This window comes from Sphaerodactylus townsendi, linkage group LG02 (assembly GCF_021028975.2).
Source record: "Sphaerodactylus townsendi isolate TG3544 linkage group LG02, MPM_Stown_v2.3, whole genome shotgun sequence".
In the NCBI taxonomy this organism is placed as follows: Eukaryota; Metazoa; Chordata; class Lepidosauria; order Squamata; family Sphaerodactylidae; genus Sphaerodactylus; species Sphaerodactylus townsendi.
The window spans coordinates 65,683,014-65,705,407 of NC_059426.1; the positions used below are offsets into that span (position 1 = coordinate 65,683,014).

The window sequence follows — 22,394 nt, forward strand, 5'->3', positions numbered from 1 at the left end:
TTGCATGATCTTGGCCTAGGTCCCTTTTTACATTTAAAAATAGGAACACTTCTGTAAACAAGTTGAGGATATGACCCACACTATTCAGAATATAAGCACGCTGCAAGCAAAATAACCGTATTATCAATATATCTAATTCTCAGCATGGTCACATCTGCGGATATTTAATTCCAGAGATCAGAGCCATGAACAGACAAGACAGATGTTTCTACAAACCTGGTAAAAACCCCTGGTTGGCAGAAAAATCTTAAGTCTTAAGAAAAAAAACCCAGTCTGAAATGGGTACCTACTTATGTTGCTTTTTTGGTAGCTAGGATAAATAAGAGCTGAATACATCCACTGAAGAACTTAGGTGGTTAGAAAACATGACCCATATGAGTTCATAGGTTTCAATTTAAGAGTTAGAAAAATGCATTTTTAAAGGTGAAAAGAGAAAATTGGATTCTCTCAGTCCAGTCAGAAAGACTAGTGGAAAATATTAAGTATCATTTGTAATAACCCACTTTAACGTTGTTTAATTGCCCTCAGACAAGTCAGGAGGATCAGAATCCTATTCCTCTTTAAAGTTTGGCCTGTACATCTGCAACAGTGGAGCAAAAATGCTCCATCCACAGAACTCCCAGCATCTTCATTTTGGCCATTTTGGTGCAGGCAGTTCACTAAAATACCAAAAAAATTAAAACATGCAGTGATAAAAGAATTTATTTATTTATTTCATTTCTAGCCCACTCTCCCCTGTTGCAACAGGGTCGCAGTAGCCTACAACAACATTTCTAATAAACCCAGTACAGCCAACAAAATCAATACAAGGCTAAACTATGCCACCCTTAGATGGTATTCAGCAAAGGGAAGAACTACCTAAGTACATTTTCCACGTATCTATAATGAAACAGGGAAACCAAAGAAAGGGGACAATGGAAAAGGGAGGAGAGAGGAAAAGGAGGTCAGCTAAAATTGATAAAGAACCGTTGCTGCCCTCAGACATATCCCTCATGGAACTGCTCCATCTTACAGGTCTGGTGGAACTGAGATAAACCCCTACGTTTCATGGTAAGGATACTGTCTCTTCCATTAATATATTCATGTACCCATTAACTTCTCCTTCAAGGAATATTTCTGTTAAAAGGCAGCACTGCCTAATGTGCGGGCAAATAACAAAAACATACCAGTACTATCTCATAACAAAAAACATATGCACTAACTCATTTCTTTCCTGTTTGTGTAACAAACTGATAGAATTTTAAAGGGTAGAACATTTTTTGCTCTTTCAGTTGGATAAAGATGGTGCTTATTGCCTCTGAACATTTAAATGCTAATTTGAACAACCACAGGAAAGCCAACGATTTTTAGCATCCCTCTGGTAATCTCCTAAACAATTACTCATTAAACTAAGAGCCTGTCTGAGAGAAGATATAACAAAGTTCTCGGCGTCCAGCTCTGTTCTGTTCTTTTTAGAAGCTCTCAGGAAATGGCAGTTGCCTTGCCAAAAGCATTCAGATACCTGATGTGGATCTTTTATTGCTTAAAATAAAGGAAGACAACCAGTCCTGTCAGCTGGGAGGCAAAAACCAAAGCCTGGATTCTCCTGGGATGGTGACATTTCTGCGATCTGAAAAACAAATGTAGGGAACGCCCTCATGGTCCTTTGCACCTTCTCTCAACTCCATCCAGCTTTAAACTGGATAGCAAGCGTACAATTGTCCTGTGTAAAAACTCTAAAATAAGTATTTTTTGGACAGTTAGACTCGAAATATGTGTGTGTGTGGCCTTGTACCAGTCCAGTAACTCAGATTAATTCACATGATTGTTGTAAGGAAAATATAAGAGGAGGGCTGTCAGCTTCAGCTTGGGGGATCCTTGGAGATTTGGGGCAGTGCCTGAGGAAGGGAGAGTTGGTCCTTCAAATCTGCCATTTTCTCCAAGGGCTTGTCTGTTTACAGGTACAATCGACTCTCCAAACCACTTAGACCAACTTCCTCAGAAGAAAAAGGCAATTTCAGAGGGTGGATAACTCTATGGCATCGCATTCCTACTGACCTCCCTCTCATCTATAAACTTCATTCTCCTCAGACTCCAGGGTTTCCCTACTCAGAGGTTACAACCCAAAGATGAACTGATCTCTATAGTTTGGAAATCATTGTAATTCTTGGATAACTCCAGGCCCCACCTGGCTGTAATCCTAGGGAAAGTGGGGTCCAAAAAGAGACGTTCCTAATGCTGGCCTGACCCAGTGGGGAGAGGTATCAACAGAGATGACCCAGATGGTCATGATGCACAATGTATTCCATTCTTTTCATTAAGTTCCTCAGTGCACCAGTCTGCCTCCCCATTGTGACAGTCGGGGCTGGACCCTATGCTCTTGCCAGCCCCTTAGTTCTCAAAAGCAGTTCTTAAGCATTGGTTTGATGCTTTCATTATGAATCTTCACAAATAAGGTCAGCCACAGCATTGCTGCTGTGACAGAAGTCCAATACCTCCCTCCTCCAGCAGATATTTCTGTCTACTGTGTCTACTGTTGGATTCCTCTCAGACATTTCCTGGAGATGTATGTGTGTGTGGTTCATATTGTGGCCAGGATTCTTTTGGATCCTAACATTTCCTCAGATGGAAGAGATGTTTTAAAGCACTCGTGAGATGTTTTCCACTCTGCTGGAAAGTTCCCTCAACTGGTAGACTCTGAGGCATCTGGGATGCTTGAGGTGAAGTAAGAGATACACTTTTACACTATCTTAGATGCTTCACATCAGCAAAGGTATGGAAAAGCACCAACTGTGCAACTGCAAGTTTGTAAAGAAGTATAAAAAGTCCATAAGATATTTGTGATCCAAAATAATGTATCATCATCCATGATCTACCAATGAGAGTAGTCTTATTACTGTGTGTGTGCAATAGGATTACTAGTAATCTTACTGACTCTGCAAGAAGTATCCTTTAAGGCTCATGAAGCAAAACCCCACCAATGTCATTTCTTTTAAATGATGGTTTGATTGTATATGATCCCAGGGACTTTTAGAATTGGCTCCAATATTAAATTTTTGTTTCACAATGCATGTTATAATTGGATACCATCAAAGTCAAAATTTATTTTCTCCCTGGAATGCAAACGACAGATTTGTAAACAATGATAAAACATGCTGGGAAAGGGTTGGCCTTTAACTGGAAATCCAAAACTGGAACTGAAACAGTTGCAAAATGTAACTGGAGAGGTTCAGTGTGGTCTCTGATCCAGGCACAAATCCATCAAGAGTTAAGCCAGCCATGAAAGCCATATCTTAGAGAATCGGGAATATAAATCAAGAGAGTATGCAGTAATGGCTACAATCGTGAGTTACGTGAATAAGAGGCCTTATTCGATAATCAAGAATTCCAAGACAAATGGAAAACGTATTTCTCATATTATTCATGAATGAAAAAGTAATAACTGATGCAGCATATTGTTAATGTATTATGTCTAAACAATAAACTGTTTGCATAGGCTCAGTAATGAAATAATTGTGTTAGGAAAGATTCTAAAATTGAGTGGAACATTATATCAAATAAGAAAATATTTATAATAGTAATAATAGTAATTAATTACAAACGTTTTAAAATTATTATCTTCCCATTGGTTATCTTGTTTTTACAGAACATTATTTGTATAATTATGCTGTTTAAGTTTCCAGAATTGTAATCAAGTTTAGATCTGTTATTATTATTTCATGTGATCTTATATAGATGTTTCTATTAGTTATTAATGGAAAAATTAAATAATAATAGTCAGTGCAGCCATGAAGGAGAGAGGATTGACTTAATTACAGTGCAGAAGTTTTCAAGTCTAAGGTTTCAGGCATTCGCTCGTGAAACTTTCCATGGACACAAATACTTTCATGAAAAGATGATGTTGCTTCACTCTGAGTTATCAGATAAAGGAAGCAGAAGCATATCTTCCGGTAAATACCGGTAGGGTTCCCAACCGCTAGGTTGCTGCTGGAAATCTCCTGCTATTACATCTCCAGGCAACAGAGATCAGCTCACTTACAGAAAATGGCTAGTTTTGAAAATAGATTCTATGACGTTATACTTCATTTAAGTCACTCACCCTGCTCTCCCCTCCTTGAGCTCCACATCAAAATCTTCAGAGATGGCAACCCTAAGTGTAGGGCTGCTGTCAGATCTTCATACTGTTTTTACAATGCTGCAATCAAATCAATGCTGCTTGGTGCCTTTGGAGAGTTCTTGGCACTGGGTTGGATCTAACTACATTTCTCACTGGTGAAAATGGGAGGAGAGAACCCCCATTAACTACTAAAAAGACTATGTTGCTGATGTTGAAACCTACATGAACAAATGCTATATGGGCTGGGAGGGGGGAATGGACTGTAATAAAGAGAACTGAGAAAAACCGAGTGGAAAGCAGGCCAAATCCAACCCAAAATTCCATAAACTTTTAGCATTTAGATTTTCAGGATGCAAGTTTTGAGAGATCAGAAACAGGGGGATTGAACAGTTAAATGATCAATGTTGTTCTTGTGGGTATGATCATTTTATCAGACAACAGAAATGAATTTGAATTTTGAAGTGGCACTCACAAAACACAGTTTCTGGTGCATAAGCCATGTTGGTCTGCAGTAGGAGAGTGAGATTTGGATTCCATAGCCCCTTAATGATTGACAAGATCTCCAGGGTATAAGTTTTCACAAGTCAAAGCTTTGCTTGTTAGACGCCAGTCACTGAAGTCACGGCCACATAACGTTTCTGATCACTAAGGTCTCTTAGAGTGGTATTACACTGCCTGAACACCTGAGCTACTTCAGAGGTTAAGAAAGCATCCCTATATGATCGGGCCAGTATCTCAAGAGATGCTGCAACAACACAATCACTAAACCAAAAGTAAGAAAATGCTCAAGAAGTGTCTGGAAATCTTTTGACTAGGTAGCTGAGGCAGAAGTATATTTCATATTGGAGTAGGGTTTTTATTTTTTTAAAGACTCTGATCCAAGGGACTGTTTAGTACCGAAAACCACTGGAAGCTAATTCTACCCCACCTTCCCAGTTTCACACAGATTTTAACATGTAGATATCTTCACTATTTTCTGTATTTTAAGTTGTCGGCTGGCTGCCTTGTTTATGTTGTTGAAAAAAGGCATATAAATGCACTTAGTCACAGCATTCCATTCTACAGGTTTTATGAAAGTTCAGTGTGCTTCAGTAGGTAGATTTGTCATCCGGTGACACACAGCCAGGAAGTGACTCTTGCTTTGCCCTCAGCATGAACTGTGCTGGGAAAGCAAAGCTGGCGCAACACCCACCTAACCTTCTGTCCAATGACTGCAGAACTCCCAGTCTCCAAGTAGCTTCTTGTAACTACCCAGTCCCATCACAGTGTCAAATGCCACGCAGAACAGACCATATAGAACAGCTGCCCCTATATTCATGTTTTTGGCTGCTCATATGATAAGATTTCCTACACAGTAAAACCACCACCATTAAGTACTGCATACTGAAACTTTTAGGAAGACAGAGAAACCAGCTGAAAGAGGGTGAAGGGCTACTTCCGCTGTGCTCTGCCTGCCTTCCCCACCCCCACCCCCTTATCAGCAAGCTTCCCAAGCAGAGGCAAGCCATCAGTAAAGTCAAACAGCTCCAAAACACCCAAGTGAAGTTGGTAGCTTTTTATTGCATTACGGTGTATTAGGGGGAGGGGTTAATCTAACACCCAGCCCTGGCTGATATATTCAACCACTCATAACCAATTTTCCTAGGATGATGCACCAGAACTTGGGCACAAAACAGAACTTTTACTCCCCAATCCAATAATTTTCTTGAACCAATTCTTAGGACAAAGGTTTTCAAGAAGGGGAGGGCATTTATGTCATTTCAATGGCTGCAAAGCAATCCACCAGACACAGTCTATGGGCTGAAGAATCCAGGGCAATTCCTCCAATTAAAAGGACTGCAAAATCCTAGTATACACATAGAGACCCCTGACTGAACCTGAAAAAGATTTGTATGCGTCTACCTGCTATTTAGCACAGGCACAACTTCCCTGCAACTGTCACATTGAATGGAGTTAGTGATCCAGCCCTGTATCAGACAACATTTGCCCAGGGCGTTTTATGGCTGCACAAAGCTTCAGGCCTGCAGAATAACTTATACATTTTAAAAGTACAAAACTCCAGAAAGCAGGCCTGGAACCATCAGGGAATAGGGTGGCAAAGATTTATCCTCAAAAGGTTAAATGCCCCCTTAGATGTGATTACACAAACCCCGCCCACCCTAGTGCAGCCCCAGGAGTGCAGCCGCCAGCATCCACATGGGTGTGTCTATTTCTTCACAGTCCAACCACAGCCCGACCGAAGCACTGTTAGCGGTCAGGGCGCTGCACACAGAACACCTTGGCCTGGTGATCCCCAGAAGTGGTGACCACAATGGAAGCATCTCTGCAAAGGTAAAAAAAAAGGGGGGGTGGAGGTTAAGTGCTCAGTGTGGTCATTAATCATGGCCAATGCTCTTCTACAGTTCAATTCTAAATATGTCTATTTAGAAGCAAGTCCTGAACAGATTTCAAGGAGTCTCCTGCTAAGACAGAGTGTCTTTCCCAGCTTCTCAGGGGAGTGTGTGTGTGAGCGCGAATATGCAGGACAGACAGTGACAATGAAATCCTGTATAGAGTTAAACTAGTCTAAATGCACTGATTTCTGGACTTACATAGAATTCATGCCCAGGATGGCCCCATTCCATAGGTCAGATCCCACAATCTGTCAGTAGGAAATGGCAAGAGATTAAGAGCCTTCTCAAGGTTCCTTCCTCCCAGCATTCCCTGTGGGAACTACATGGACTGTTAGCTACAGGGTTCTGACAGCATGGAGGAAAGGAAAGGGGGCAAGACTGTCATCTCAGCATCAGTTCTTTATACCTCACTTATCCTGCCTACTTATCCCAGAACTTTCTTTCCTGGCAGCAGCCCTTGCAACCTGACTCACTTCTTGCTCCAGGCACTCACTTGTTCAAAGCAAAGTCCAGGATTTCAGCTGAGTGGCCTCGATACTCGCTGATCAGCTTGCCTGAACGCGCATCCCAGAGGTACACAGCACCGTCCAGGCTGCAGGTGTAGACTACAGGCGAGTTCTCTTCCCACAGGAGTTGCACAATCCCTGACTGCAGATGAAGAAGAAAAGGGTAGCATTGGGGGCATTTCCATCGACTCAGGGTGGAGCTGAATGCTTTCATTATAGTCCCTCAGATCTGAGGTTTATTAGATAGCTCCTGTCAGCCATGTGTCAGTGATCCCCACAACAGGAAAAAGGACATGGTTCTATAAAAACTGCCCCAGACCCGCAGGGTCTGCATATAGGTCAGGGGAGTTGCTATAGCCAAACTCCTTGATCTTCCCACCCCAAACTCTAGTGCTGCAGAAATCAGAATAGAGACATGTAACAACAAAAGAACGTGGTACACTGAGTCCCAAGTAGATAAACATTTCAATGTATCCTTCCCAGTGAGACTCGTGCCCGTTAGAAGTGACTGAAGATAGAACGAGATCACCGATCGCTTTTTCAAAAATCCTCATTTCATGGGATCTGTGCTCCTTCATCAGCTTTCTTTTCAAGTTTCAGCGCTGTCATAATCATTTATTACCATACATTCATCTGTACACCTTTATCAAAAATTGTTCACTCACTTTATAAAGTGAGTGTCTTCTTATGAATAAAATTAATTTAAATATAATGTTTTAATAAATATTGTTTAATATAAATGTTAAGAAATATTTTGGTTTTTTAAAAAAAATCAAATATATACTATTAAGAAGACTGATATTAATGTTATACAAAGCATATAAATGCATCTTAAAGTTTAAATCCAAACTAATTTACAAATTTGTTTAGCTGTTTAATTCATGCAAAAACTTCATTGGGCTAAGCTGCACATGGAAGATTCCCCAGCACTGTCTGAGCTATTACAATTACTGTCTGTATAAAACATAAATTAGTTACAACTGTGTGTCTAAGCCTCGCTTTTTCTTTTTGTTTTACAGATCCTGGCCAAACTTCTCAAAAGGAGCCACGTGCAAAAAAATACATTTTTTTCCCAAGCGGATGAACATAATATTTATGTATATTTAAATGAATTATATTTATAAAAATGCATTGCACTTTACAAAGTGAGTAAACCAATTCTGATGATGCTGTACAGATGAATGCATGGTAATAAATGGTTATTTTGCATGATTGTAGCTCCAGAGGTAACATGGGCAGCATTGAAGCTTGAAATGAAAGCTGGCAAAGAGCTGCAGACCCTACGAAAATAAGATTTTTGAAAGAGTGACTGCCAATCTCATTCTGTCTTCAGTCACTTCTAATGGGCACGAGTCTCTGATATGTTGATGTACTTGGTGCTCAATACCACGTTCTTTCGTTGTTACATGTTTCTAGCTGTTAGAGCAGTGCAAATCTTAATTGGTTGCAGGCTGCTCAAAAGCAGATGGCTTTGTTACACCCAACTTCATAGAAGATTATTTTGATGTTATACATTAAATTTTGCATGTCTGTATTTCCTACTGGGTTCAGCTTTGTCACTGCCTATGGTGCAATTTCCCCCTGAACCTGAGGTTTGTATATTAGTTTGAAATCAGAATAGAGCCACAGTTTCTACCAAGCAATCAACAAGAATCAGAGATATACCAGCAGGTTTCTATGAGCTGTTTTCTTGACATCACTGCTCTGGAATAGGCTTCTGATGTGCCTGTCTAGCAGCCTTTACAGCCCCAACTAGGCACCCATATGGGGCTCACTGTAAGTAACGCATCGCCAAGGCAGTGGTGTGGAATGCCAGCTACTGAGAACAGTTCCACTCTCAAACTTTCAGACAGAAATCAGATAACATCAGTACATCCATTCCTGTTTATTGCAGAAGGCCAATGTTTCTTTTCAGTCCCATCACCCCTGCCCTCCAGTAGTTGCACTGAGGATCCTCTCCATTACCTCATGTTGACACTTGTGTCTCAGGGTCTGAGTGGCGAGGTCATAAATATCCAAGGTTCCATCCAAGTAGCCAACAGCTGCTAATGGCATTCTACAACAGCAAGGGTGGGGAAGTTATTTTATTACATACTATTGACATGTGCCTTCTACCTACCCCGTTTTTATCCTGCTCTTCTGCCAAGGAGGTCAAAGCAGCATTCACAAATATCCTCTCCTCCATTTTACCTTCAAACCCTGTGAGTTAGGCTAGGCTGAGAGAGAGTGGATGGCTCAAGGTTGTGCAGGAACCCTGCATGGTTCTGGGGAAATCTGGACCTTGGTCTTCTTGGTCCTAATCTGATACCCTAAGTCACTATACAACAGTGGCTGCCTTAAGGAGAAGCAGTTGAGATGGGCTGAAGCAGTTAGTTTTCATTCTTAACTAGTGGGGCCCAGCCACGCGTTGCTGTGGCTTATTGTGGTGAAATGGAAAAGGAACAGTAGCAGCAAATCAATTGCAGAGTACGTGCTCATGCAAACACACAGCCTGATACTGTGCTATGTCATTGATGTGTGTGCCCGCATTCCTTGGGGGGGAGGAATGGAAAGGCACCCCTCCCACACATCTAGGCTGGCTGGTCATGATCCTTTACCTGGGAGTAAGTTTGGTTGATGGCAATGGGTGTCGCTTCTGAGGAAACCCTCTGAGGGGCGCGATGCAGCCATTCAAAGTATGTCACGGTTGCTGTACACAGCTTACTCCTGAGTAATGCATGCCTGGTTTTCTTAACTGTAACTGCAGTATTCAGGGAATCTAGGGTGCCTGGCCCCTCCCTCCTGTCCCTTGCATGCCACCCCTCACTGTCTCCCCTCTCTCACTTCTCTTCCCTTGCATACCACCCCTCCCTCTCCCTCGTGTGTGTGTGTGTGTGTGTGTGTATGTGTTTCACTTCCACTCGAGTTACTCCCTATGTACTGTTTCCACTGCTCCTATCTGGCCGTCTGAGTGAACATTCTAAGCTGCACAAACATTCTAAGGGTGACAGTTACACACAGGCAGCTGCATGTCCTTCTCCAGGGAGCGCCAGGAAAAAGGCGTTTTACCTGGGCCAGGTGTGAAATTTCAGGTATGTGAACATCTAAAAACACTCTCGCCTGGCTGACTATAGTGGCTGGGAATTTTCAGAGGAATTGGCCCAGCAGTTACTGAGGTATACTGTCATCAACAAAAACATGGTTAGCTTTTTATATAAATAGATGACAGCTTTACTTGCAACACATTTCTCTTGTTCACTCAATGTCTTTACCATGTTTCAAGTTCTGTTTCCCCTGGTTTCCCCTCAGTTAGATATTAGGGCTACATGGTGTACTGGTTGAGTGCAATGGACTCTAATCTGGGTTTATTTCCCCACTCCTCCACATGAAGCCTGCTGGGTGACCTTGGGCCAGTCACAGTTCTCTCAGTACTCTATCAGCCCACGAAGAAGCAGGCAATGGCAAACAACCTCTGAATGTCTCTTGCCTTGAAAATCCTACAGGTTCACCCTAAGTCAGCTGTGACTTGAAGACACTTTCCACCACAGCCTATTTGATCTGATGCATAAGATATAGGATTATAAAAAGAACAGAACTCATGCATTTACTCTACAAAAGGATTAACATGCTTATTTGTCAAAAAGCAGAGCCTAAGTGGTAACAAAACAACATAAGCGAATAATTCTTACCAAAGCGGCTACTAATTCTGTGTCACCTATATACAAGCCAACCTAAAACACTTCTGAAGAATGTATTAACAAAAGCTGTTACAAATGGAATAAACTGTCTGTTGTGGGTTTGCCAGGCTGTGTGGCTGCGGCCTGGCAGTTTTTGCTCCCAACGTTTCACCTGCATCTATGAGTAGCCTCTGTTATATCCCTGTGCTTTATCAAATTTAAATCAATCAATAACTCTGGAGATTTTAAAATATAAATATTTACGTGAGTCACATTAGAAAATAGACAAATAATTTCAATATAAGAAATTTATAAAAGCAGACAAATAAAACACAGTCAAACAAATTGAAGTTTCCTTACGAAGCTATACATATACAAAACATAAGCGACTTAATATATTTTCTCAGAATGCTATTTCTGCTGCTATATCATGTCCACAGAAAGATGCGTTTATCTCTGTGGTAAAGTGAAACAAATCTTACCATGGTATGCCTTTGAAAATGCCAGCCATAGATGCTGGCAAAACATCAGGAGCAAAAGCTACCAGTCCATGGCCATACAGCCCGTCCAATCCACAACTGCCACTCCTCCCCAAAAATTAAACACTCTCTCTTTAATCTTAACTTCTCTGTGAACAGCTGTTTTCCTAGCTTCACTTTTAAGTGGAGTTTATTTTTAACTCTACTAGACCCAGTTTCTCAGCAGTCTAGCTATACCAAGTGTGTTCCTCTTATACAGGGGTCTGCAACCTGCGGCTCTCCAGATGTTCATGGACTACAATTCCCATCAGCCCCTGCCAGCATGGCCAAATGCTCTTATATAACAACTTTTTATTGATTACAGTCCCTTATTTTCAGTATTCCTAATCAAATATACCATACCCCATATATAACGAATCTCAGTGGCCAGACTATATCTGAAGAACAGCAACGCTTGGAATGAGCTGTTGACTTGGACCATTTTTTACCTCAACATCCTACCCCTTGGAGCCAAAATACATGTTACATGTAACATTGATCATGTCAGAGGTGCCTGAACTGACTCTCAGTCAGATGTCTGTGTAGGAAATAACCTTTAAAAACCTCTCAGTTGCTTTTTGTGGCACTAAACATTACAAGGGAGAAGTAGGAAATCCATTACAAGGGATCCATGAGAAATGTGCAAGAGCAAAGCACAAAGCCCCTCCTTCCCTCTCTCACCAGATGGAGCTGTGTAGAGCAGCCAAGAGTGAATGTGCAACTGACAGTTGGTATGGCACCCGTGAACTAACCTGAACAACATGTAAGATTTAGTTATTATATTTCTTATCCTGCCTTTTCCAACTAAAGCTGGGCTCAGGGCGGCTAATGGCATAACACTGCAATCAAAATCATAAATACCATAAGGAATAACTAAAACCTTAAATAGTAACAAGCAATACTGGCACCCTGATCATGGCTCTCAGATGGTGTTATCGTTTTCACGATCAGAGACACTACAAATGCCAAGTGTGGGAAGACACAAGATGTTGACTGATACGCACAGGATAGGATTAGGGAAAAAATAAGTAGGAAAAGGGGGGAAGGGGAGGCCAGCTAAGAGAACCATTGCTGTCACTGACCATAAGACTGGCAGAAGATCTCTGCCTTGCAGGTCCCACAGAACTATGCAAGCTCCTGCAGGACCCTGGTCTCATTTGACAGCAAAGTTCCACCAGGCTGGGACCTAAGCCCTGCTTGGAGACATGCATTTTGACCTCAACTGCCTGTGGACTGGATGATACTATTACTCTGATCACTATAATATCTCTGCAAGGGGTTGGTTAGTTCTCAAAGAAGCGCATGACAGCCTACTGTCTGCCATGCCACATGCTCCCCAACACACATAAGGATAGGTGTTGAGAGCTCACCAGGCTCCCTCCAGTCAGAAAAGAGGCAAGGCAGCAGTTGCCACAAGAAAAGGCTCTCTTCACACCAGAATAGATACAACCTAGATAGCACATGCAAAAAGGGGAAAGTAGGAACTCCAAGTGCATTGAGCTGTCTAGTCAAAGCAAAAGTGTGGCCTCCTTGTCAAAGGGGTTCTCTAATACTGCACTAAGCTGGTCTTCACCAGGTCCACAAGTTGTAAGGTCCACAAGCTGGCCATCTTTATGAAGCCCACAAAGGCATCTCTCCTCCACCCCAATACTCACATGTTGCAGAAGCCCAGAGACTCAACCGAGTTGATTTCAACTTCTTCAGTTTCACCCGCCGAAGGCTTTGGGACAATGCTCTCTCCTTTGAACACAAAGACAACCTGAAGGAGAGAAAAAAACATTCCTCTGAGAGGTACTATGGAGGGAATACTGGCCAAGTAAAAAGAACAAACTGATATCTCTTCTTATGAGGGTGTTCTTATGCCCAAGTGTACTGGTTCGCTGTAGCTGATGTAACTTTTCAAATAATAGGGATCCAGCTTATATTTATGCTAATTTACTGTATTACTGTACATAACAGAATTAATGAAGAGTCAGTGGGGTAGACTAGAACTTGGAAGATGTAGGTTCAGAGCCCCATTCTACCATTCTGGGCAACTTTGAACCAGCCACCTACTCTCAGCCTAAGCTACTGCACAGATTTACCTGGAGGATAAAATGGGCAAGGGAGAACCATGTATGCTGCCATGAGCTCCTTGTAGGAAGGGGGTGGGATAAAAATATACCAGACAGATAAATGACCAAAATGACTGCTCAATGTTCTTATTTTGCAGAGATGAATGTTTTAGACAGATTAAGTATAGGAACTTGGTTGTTTCAACTGTGTAATCTTGGTAGGAAAATGGGATCCATTTATTGGGCTGGATCCTGAGAACTTGGAGCAGAGTTCTTTCTGCCAGAACCCCATATCCCTTCCACTCCCTGAAAAGTCATGAAAAGTTAGGGGAAATAATGCAAGATGAGGTACTGAGCAGGGGGAGGTACTACAGATGGAAGGGAAAACCCACAGACATTACATGGATTCCTTATGAGAGGGGAAGCACTGCATACAATAAGTGGGGAGCTTGGACCCAACCCTTTCTCTCTCTGGAAATCTGTTCTCTCAAGAGGTTTTTTTGTTTAAGGGTTTCCAGATGAAAATATCCCCTGGTTTGTTCACCCCAGCAAGGAGTAAAAGAAGGTACTTACCTTGCCAGTTGCAGAGTTCACTAACTTGGTGTGGCAGTCAACAGAGCCAGTCAGGACTAGGCTGCCATCCTTATTGCTGGCCACACAAGTCAAAGGGCCCTGGTGCCCATCCTGACCTGGCAAAATTTGGTGTAAAGCAGATGTCACACAACTACTGAGTGTACCTAAGCAAGTGCAGAACTCAGCCCAGAACTATGACCCACCTCCTCCTTCACACTCTAGTTTGACCAGTGCTTTCACTCACAATACCCTGTTATCCTTAGGTAAGAGTACCGTAAAGCCCATAAAGGCTCTCCTGTACCTTCCTGCCTACCCAGATGAAGGTCAAACCAATCCACTTTCCCACAATTTGTTGCAGTCCAGCTGAAGCTCCTGGGCCATAAGGCGAGGATGCCAACACACCATGTAATACAGAGAAGAAGTCTTGGATAAGTTAGCAAGCGACACATGTATTTTTTAGTTGGGCTGGCTTGATAAGTGTCTTGGGATTCGCTACAACCCTTAGAACCCATCCATACTCCCAGAAAGAGGCTGCTTCCTCCCTTTGAATTTCTTCTGATGCACAAGCTGTGACAGTTGGATGAAAGCCCCCACCCCACTTGGCAATGAGGTATCACTTCTGATTTTGGGCAGTAAATGGAAATAGGCAAGGATGGGGAATTAAACCTTTGGTACCTTTTAAGACATGCAGTGAGCTCCCTTGCTTCAGATCCCAGAAGCGCACAGTCCCATCTTCGTAACCAACCACAGCTCTCTTCCCTGCATTGAATATCTTTGTATTAATTACTCCAAGAAAACTTCTTGCCTTTTTCCCTAAAAATCTTCTCAACTCTTAAAGAATCTCAGGAAAACCAACAGTATACTTAGAACAGTGGTTCTCAACCTTCCTAATGCCACAACCCTTTAATACAGTTCCTCATGTTGTGGTGACCCCCAACCCTAACATTTATCCATTTTACAGATGGAGAACACTGATGCAGAGAGTTTTAGGCAACCCCTGTGAAAGGGTCATTCGACCCCCAAAGGGGTTACGACCCACAGGTTGAGAATCGCTGACTTAGAAGAACAAAGTTTCACAGCATCTCCTCCCACTAAACATTTATTTACATTATTTATAGTCTGCCTTTCTCACTGGGACACAAGGCGGATTACACAGAGTAGGTCAATACGACCATCAGGATTGGACATCCAATAAAAACAGTGTGCTACGATTGGTACTGTAAAAACCTGAAAAAAGAACTGAAACAATTCCCAGGTGTTGTTAACATGTCACATTAAAGAATGCAAAAATTACATAGCAGCATCCTATTTATAGCAACAAGTTGCTACACACCACAGTACAGACCACAGGTTCTAAACCTTCACCCAAGTACTTTTCTAAATTGTTATGTAAAGTGCAACCTGGGTTGAAAATCCTCTAGAGCACAATTGTGCATAGTTTTTGGGAAGCTAGGAGGTGGGAGCTTTCCTAACCTCATCAGGCACTTCTACCCTTGCACCAGTTCTGCAAACCAATCTCCATATCTGCAGCCCCGCTCCTCACCGTCAGGGAGGACGTGTCCACAAGTGGCTGGACAGTTTGGCCCTTGAAATGTCTTGCACTCTCCGCTAGGGATCTTCCACATCCAAGAGTTGCCATCAGCTGTGCCAGCTAGGAGGACGTGGGCCTGAGGGTGCCATTCCATCCACTGGGGTTGAGCAGCAAGAAGAGACAGAAGTCAGACAGGGAGATAAACAAAATGCTATGGATCTAAATCCTTTGGTATGGAATAAATTCCTGCTCAAACAATATAAGCTACTCAAAACCACTCTAATAGCTTATTCCTCAACACTTTTGCTAAGAATAAATAGTACTTTAAGAAGGTTTAACATACAGTTTCTCAATAATCCTTACAGCAACTCTAGCAGGAAGGTAACTATCTCTCTCACATGACATATAAGCAAAAGACGGGCTGAGAAATGGTGACTTGCTTAAAATTATTGGCCAAGGCAAGATTTCACCTGGGGCCTTATAGATCCCTCTTCCTGCCAGCATTCTGCTTTGAACTGCAGTGCGTAACATGAGTTTGGATAGCATGTCAATTCCATGTGATTTTATGAGTAACTGAATGACTGTGACAAAGCTGAAGCCATTTTACAAGAACTACTAAGCAAGCAGCGTTTGCCCCAGCAATGAACCCTCACCAAGAAGCTGCACTTCAGGCTGTGCCAAATAGTCTACCAGTGTACTTCCCAATGCCTAATCTTGTTACTGTTGCTCATGAAATGGTTCCAACTGGAAGCTCACAGACAATCTCAGGCCCACCATGCAGGGCACTTATTTCAAAGTAAATTGTTTCTCCAGGATTACTACAGATAACCATTAATCAGGGGCACGGTGAGGGGGAACGGCGCCCGGGGCACACGTTCGCCCCAGTCACGCCCCGGGAACCTCCCCCCCACGCCCATGCACCGTTGCGCACCCGGGGCATCCCACCCCCCTCTGCCATTACACCACTGCCATTACACTCACTACACCATTGCCATTAACGCTATTAATCCAAAAGGTACAAAATAAAACAGGACAAACTAAACTTGCATCACAAAATACAGCAGTATCAGCTGCAGCACCTCAAAACCAGCTGGAGGAAGATCTACCAGAGATGGCTCAGGCGGGGAATCTATTTTCAAGGACCTGCTTTGGAGTTTGAACTTTTTCAAATAATTATGTTTCCAGCAATGTTCCCTGTAACCAGTGTGCGTGGCAAGTGTGCAACCACCATATTGGTGCCACACAGATAAGGGGCCAATCAGCAGGGGCAGCTCTCCCGGGCAGCTCAGTTCTGCGTAGTGTTTTCAGACTGCTGCGCAGTTCAGGGTAACATTTAGAGGGAGTGTTGATTTCTAGAATACAAGGCCTGCCTCACTAAGGTTAGACTAAGAGGTCCATTCAGACCAGCACTTCATTGAACAGTGGCTGGCTGATAGGACAACCCTCAGATGTTTACTAATAAGTTATGCTACAGGCAGCCACCTCAGAATCTGGAAAGCAGAGGTATACTGATCCTGGAATAAAAGGTTTCCATAGATCTGTCTAACTCTAAGGAAGACCACCATCACCTCACCTCCTTGTGAGTGAACAGGAAGTCTTTGGAATGCCCTGTCAGTACATAATACAATCAACAAGATGAACAAAATCTCACTGAAGCATATATTTATGACTTCAATCCACCTCCAAATTTGAAACACCCACACACAGTAATGGTGAGACATCATGGCCGAATTGACAGTATGAAATGACAGTACTGAATTGTGATAAGTCCTGATTAAGCTCCATCTACGACAAATTTAAGAAATTAGCAAGCTTTCACTTGCAAAAGGAGAGCTGTCTCTTCCAGCAGTAGATGACTAACCAGCCAAATTAAGTCTGCATTATTAATTTTAGTTCTCTTTTAAGTTTCTTTCCAGATCCAGTTACTAAGTCGGTTCTATTAATGGATCTTTTGCCATGATTCAAGGGAATCCAGAAGATGTTTCGTCAGTTTTCAGACAGTTTTGGTCTTCTGGCCTGTTGTCAGTGAAGCGGATCAGGGGTGCTATGGTTTCTCACTGGGCCACCAGCAGTATTTTCTCATGCTGAAGCTTTCACCCTGAATTTGCATACCCCATTTCTCACCTCTAAGTCACCCACTTCAAAAGACCAGATCTCCTCTTTGGTGTCCACCCGCCATACTTTGATCAGTCCACTCATATCACCTGTGGCCACGAATGTGGAGTCATGGCTGAAACCAGCACAAGTGACAGAGTCTTTGTGACCTAGGAATAATGAAGAAAAAAATATCAAGCTTTGTGTGCTTGGGCTATTTTACACAATTATGCACAGCCAAGATGCATCAGAGATTTACAAGATTCGGCGGGTCAGGGCAATAACTCAAGACTTTTGTACTGTCTCATTGTCCTGATATTTCTGGCTAATCTCTTCTCACCGCAGCCATTACATGTCAACAGCCCTTCATAACATTTTTCCTACAGTGTCGAACAGTGGCGAGACTCGAGAGCTCTGTGGTGCACCAGGAAATGCTGGTTCCAACCTGCCCTCTGGCATGAATTTAAGAGGCAGCCTTAGGCCATGCCTTTACAGTCTCAGCCTCCTTTCCCACCTCTTCCCCACCCAAATCCACCAGGATTTCTACCTTATAGGACAGCCATAAGGATTATTGAGAATGTATGTAAAACACTTGGAACCCTCCAAAGCCACATAAACACAAACAGAATTATCATCATAAGCCTCCTGCCTCAACACTACCAGCCAGGACCACCATTTTCCTGCTACAAAGGAACAATTGGCCATGCTGGCAGAAGCTGATGGGAATTGTACTCCATAACATCTGGAGTGCCAAAGGTTCGCCACCACGGGACTAGGATCTGGGAGACCCAGCTTCTGCCATGGAAGCTTGCTGGGTGGCTTAGGGTTGTTGTGAGGATAAAGTAGAGGAGAGGGGAATGGCACAAATTGCTTTGGGTCTCCATTGTGGAGACAGATGGAGTACAAATGAAGTAAAAAAAAGAGAGAGAAATCAGTTCATTCCTGAGGTAGAGAGGAGTATCTGGATAAAACTGCTTTCTGCTACAAGCCAAATATGGCAATGAGTGTTGTAAGCCCCCACCCAGTAGTAAGAGGGAGACAAAGGATGGCTCACCTGAGCATTCAAAGAGGAGCTCACCATCACTGAGGCACCATACATAGGCCTTGTCATCTTCTCCACCTGTCACTGCCAATGTGTTGGTCTTGGGATCAATTCTGACACAAAAAACAGAAGCTGTGGAGGACAAACAGAATGGTAACAATGAACATAGACATCTTGTTCAGAGAGCCATCACTCACCTCATATGGGAACACGCTTTACCTTCTGCGCAGCCTCCCGCCCCCACCCCCCAGCCCTTGAAAAGCCAGTATGTCCTCAAGGAAAAAAAGGAGAGCTACAATGATGTCACACTTCAGCAGCTCACCCTCTTTTCATTTCACAAGGCAACTGGCCCTAGAAAGGCAAAAGGAAGCAACTGCAAAGGGCAGCAGCCCCAACTTGAATGATTCAGCAATAGAAAGTCAAGTTGGCAATCCTGGTTTAAAATTGCCAACGGTAGATGCCAGAATAAGGAATGAGAGTACCAGCCAGAATTTGTATTTATTTTATTAGACTTTTATACCGCCCCATCCCCGAAGGGCTCTGAATTTGTGATTTGCCTCCCACCTGCACACTAAGGAATGTAAGTGGCAAATTCCATTGCTAGACTGACACTCTGCCAACTGAATCTATCTTGCAACTCAACGCTAGTTTCAGGCACCAGTAAGCATTAAGCAACATAAGAACCATTCCAAGGATGAGGGTTAGGGTTAGAAACACACAGCACTGCCTCAAAGTCCAAGCCCAAGTTTCACTTTGACACAGTCCCCATAAAAAGGACAGAATCCTTCACCAGTGACCAGGCAAGAAAAGAAGATATGAACAGCTTCCAGAGAAACCACACAATGTTAGGAGAGGACAACTCTCATACCTGTGCTAGCTCACCTGTGTGCTTTGAAAATGTGACCTCACTATCATCCTGAGCCTCCATGCCTTCCTCCACCCCCTCATCTTCCTCCTCAGTCTCCCAAGAAGCAACCTCTTCTTCTTCCAAATCCACATCTTCTATCTCATTGGCCAGATCATCTGTGGCAAGAAAACGAACATAATTTGAAACCATTCAAGAACATTTATTTGTTATTTATTTACACTCTTTATAGTCCATCTTTCTCACTGGGACTCAAGGCAGATTACACAGAAGAAGTCTATATAATCAACATAAGACATCCAATAAAATAATGCAACAGGACTTGTCTAGTAAAAATTTGACACTAGACAGACATCTGAAGATAGAACTAAAGTGAAGTTTGTGTATTAACATGTGTTATACAACGCAAAATTACATAGTAAGGTGCTATTTACATAAACAGGAAGCACGAGCTATACATAGTAATATACACCACAGTCCCTAACCCATTACCCATGGGTTTTTTAAAAAAACCATTTTGTTACAATATCGCCCTGTTATCTTTGTAGGGAAGTCCTCTTGAATCATTGAGTTTTGCATAGTTTTGTATGAAAGTCCTCCTGTTCAGTTTTACATAATTCCTGCAAAAATCCAAAAGCGAGGGAGCCCTCCTAAACTCATTAAGCAGGGCATTTCAGAAAGTGGGAAATACAACAGAAAATGCATGTGTACAGGCATTTGTTGATTTTACTCATTTGTAGGACGCCGCTTGCAAAAGATTCTGCTCAGATGAGCAAAACTGTTGTGGCAGAACATAGGAAAAGATATGGGTGGCCGGGGCCAGTAAAGTCATGTGATAGCTAACACGTTAAATTCAGTCCAGTAACTGATGGGTACCATGTACACACTTTTGTCTAGCTCCCAGTTAATAGCTGGTCTATGGCATTCTGTGCCAATGCAGTCTCCTTACTGATTCTGAAGTGAGACCAGTGTAAAATGCATTACAGTAGTCTGGTATTGGTGTTATTGTGGCCTGGGTATAAATGGCCAGATTAGCCACATCAAAGTTGGCAGGTCATCTTCCAGGCTAGACTGAATTGGAAGAAAGCATTTGTTTACACCTGTGTTAACAAACTTCTCCAGCAGTAATGCTGGATCCAGCATAACCCCAAGGCTCTTAACTGAGTCAGCAAGGGTCTGCTAAACTCTATCTTCTTGTTTTCAGCACAGTTAATGTCAAAAAAAATACACACAGCCACTATTAGGAGATTGCCAAGGCAGACTGCCACTGCACCCAAACCAACAGGTCAAGAAATCACGCTTACAATCTATTCAGATAACACTCCTATTTTCCTCTGAGTCCATCATGAGATTTCCAACATTGCCTCTGCTAAAACGTGTCGGCTCTTCCCTTACAAAACAACCTACCCGTTAAATCCCCTCCCCAAACGCCCTAATTCCCCTGTTTCTTCTTCTCCTCCCCATCTCCAGCACCCCCTATAAAAGGCAATCTGAGAGCCTGGATCTCGGTTGCCAAATCTGCAGGGTGTTGTCCATCCTCACCAGGTCCTGACTCCAGGTCCACCACCTCCACGAGCTCTTCGGCATCTCCGTCTCCGCCTGCCAGGAGCAACAGAGCAGCCGAACCCTCCGGGACAGTCTCCGAATCCGTCCCATCTCCAGACTCCGCCATGGCAGTTCCCACTCACCAGCGCCACACGCGCTTACAGCGATCTTGCCAATCACTCGCTCCTCTGATAAAGGAAGTCAGAGGCGCTACCGCCAATCATCGAAGGGGTTTTAATAAGACTGTCCTATAGGAGCCGTCAAAACAGCCTTCCTCATTCTGTCGTTTCAGCATTCTAAGCGCTGGGCAAACAGGGAGTCGTAGTCACCGCTTCCCGAGACACCGTGACCCGGCAGTTCAAAGGAGGCTCATGGGAGATGTAGTCCAGCTGGCCCGTCGCTTGGTTCTGGCGTTGCAGGTGGAGCGAATAGTTTTGCCCGAGATGGCGGCCGCGTGTCTTCGAGTTACGGGTAGGCGGGGCGGGATTAGGAGATGAGTTTTCTTGGCGGCGATGCTTTCGCTTGAAAAGAAGGCGGCTAGTGACCTGGAGGAGTAATCCTTTGCACAGTTACTCAGTGCAGTCACTCTACACAGTTATTCAGGAGCGAGCCCTGTTGAACTCAGAGGGAGGTTTACTCGCGAGTAAATGCATTCAGAAAGGAGTGCGGAAAGTGGTTGCCCCTAGGGAATCAGCAGTTTACCCAGGGCAGGAGGCGACGGTGGGGTGTGGATGGGAGTTTATTAGTTCTGGAGGCCCTGGCGAGAGGTGACGCACCTGCCTATCCCATTTTTTATCCCTCTCTTGAAGGGTTGCATGTGCGGGTTCACCACAACCATGTGAGATAGGTTAGACTGAGAGTGAACGACGCTGTGAGGTTTTTTTGGCAAAACGGGAATTTGAACCCAGATCATCACCTTACGTTCTGACTACTGTGTCACATTGTTGCTATAATACCTAAAAGCAGAATATATGTTAATCTGTTCATTGCATCCCCTCCCCGCAATGGTCAAGGTGACCTAGACAGCCTAGGACTCCTGAGCTCCCTGTGCCTTTAATATTTGTACAGAATAGGAAGGAAGGCAGCTTGGAGTGTCGGTGGTAGGGTGGGGAAAAGTTGCATCTACAGAAATTGTTTCATAGGTACTGTTTTTATTTGTATCTGATCACTCTACTCACTTTTCTGTCAGGATTGTTCATAACATAGGCATTTGCAGTTTCCAAGCATGTCAGAAGACTTAGTTACTTTGGAATATAATAACAATCACAATGTAAATTAGTTCTTGTTAACACAGTGCAATCCTAGACATGCTTACCTGAGAGTAAATACTTGAGAGTAAATTCCATTGAACTCATTAAGATCTAATTCAGAGCAACTACACCTTGGCAGGATTATTAAATACCTTTTTAGTATATGTGACCTAACAAAAGTGAAGATTCCTTTCCCCCATTGGTGTACGCATTTTGATTCACATTAGCAGCTTAGATTTGGGACTGAGAATTAGTATATCACAAGCAGGCA

General features: G+C 43.1%; 1 protein-coding gene across 2 annotated transcripts; it reads right to left on the bottom strand.

Annotated features, from left to right (window-relative positions):
• Nucleotides 1-686: 686 nt before the first annotated feature.
• On the bottom strand, nt 687-21,162 carry LOC125427445 (angio associated migratory cell protein). Of its 2 annotated transcripts, XR_007243686.1 has the most exons (12): nt 20,871-21,162; nt 19,346-19,486; nt 18,476-18,595; nt 17,452-17,591; nt 15,340-15,484; nt 14,472-14,555; nt 13,797-13,912; nt 12,825-12,928; nt 8,961-9,051; nt 6,983-7,137; nt 6,175-6,419; nt 687-6,109 (listed from the first exon to the last, which is right to left on the bottom strand). XR_007243686.1 is itself a non-coding variant. In XM_048486872.1 (11 exons), exons 1-11 carry the CDS (start codon nt 20,998-21,000, stop codon nt 6,344-6,346), a joined length of 1,302 nt encoding a protein of 433 aa, XP_048342829.1. In that variant the 5' UTR covers nt 21,001-21,162; the 3' UTR covers nt 687-6,343. The 2 variants fall into 2 exon arrangements, 1 of the variants encoding a protein (XP_048342829.1); XM_048486872.1 differs by having other exon boundaries at nt 687-6,419.
• Between the last annotated feature and the right edge of the window lie 1,232 nt (nt 21,163-22,394).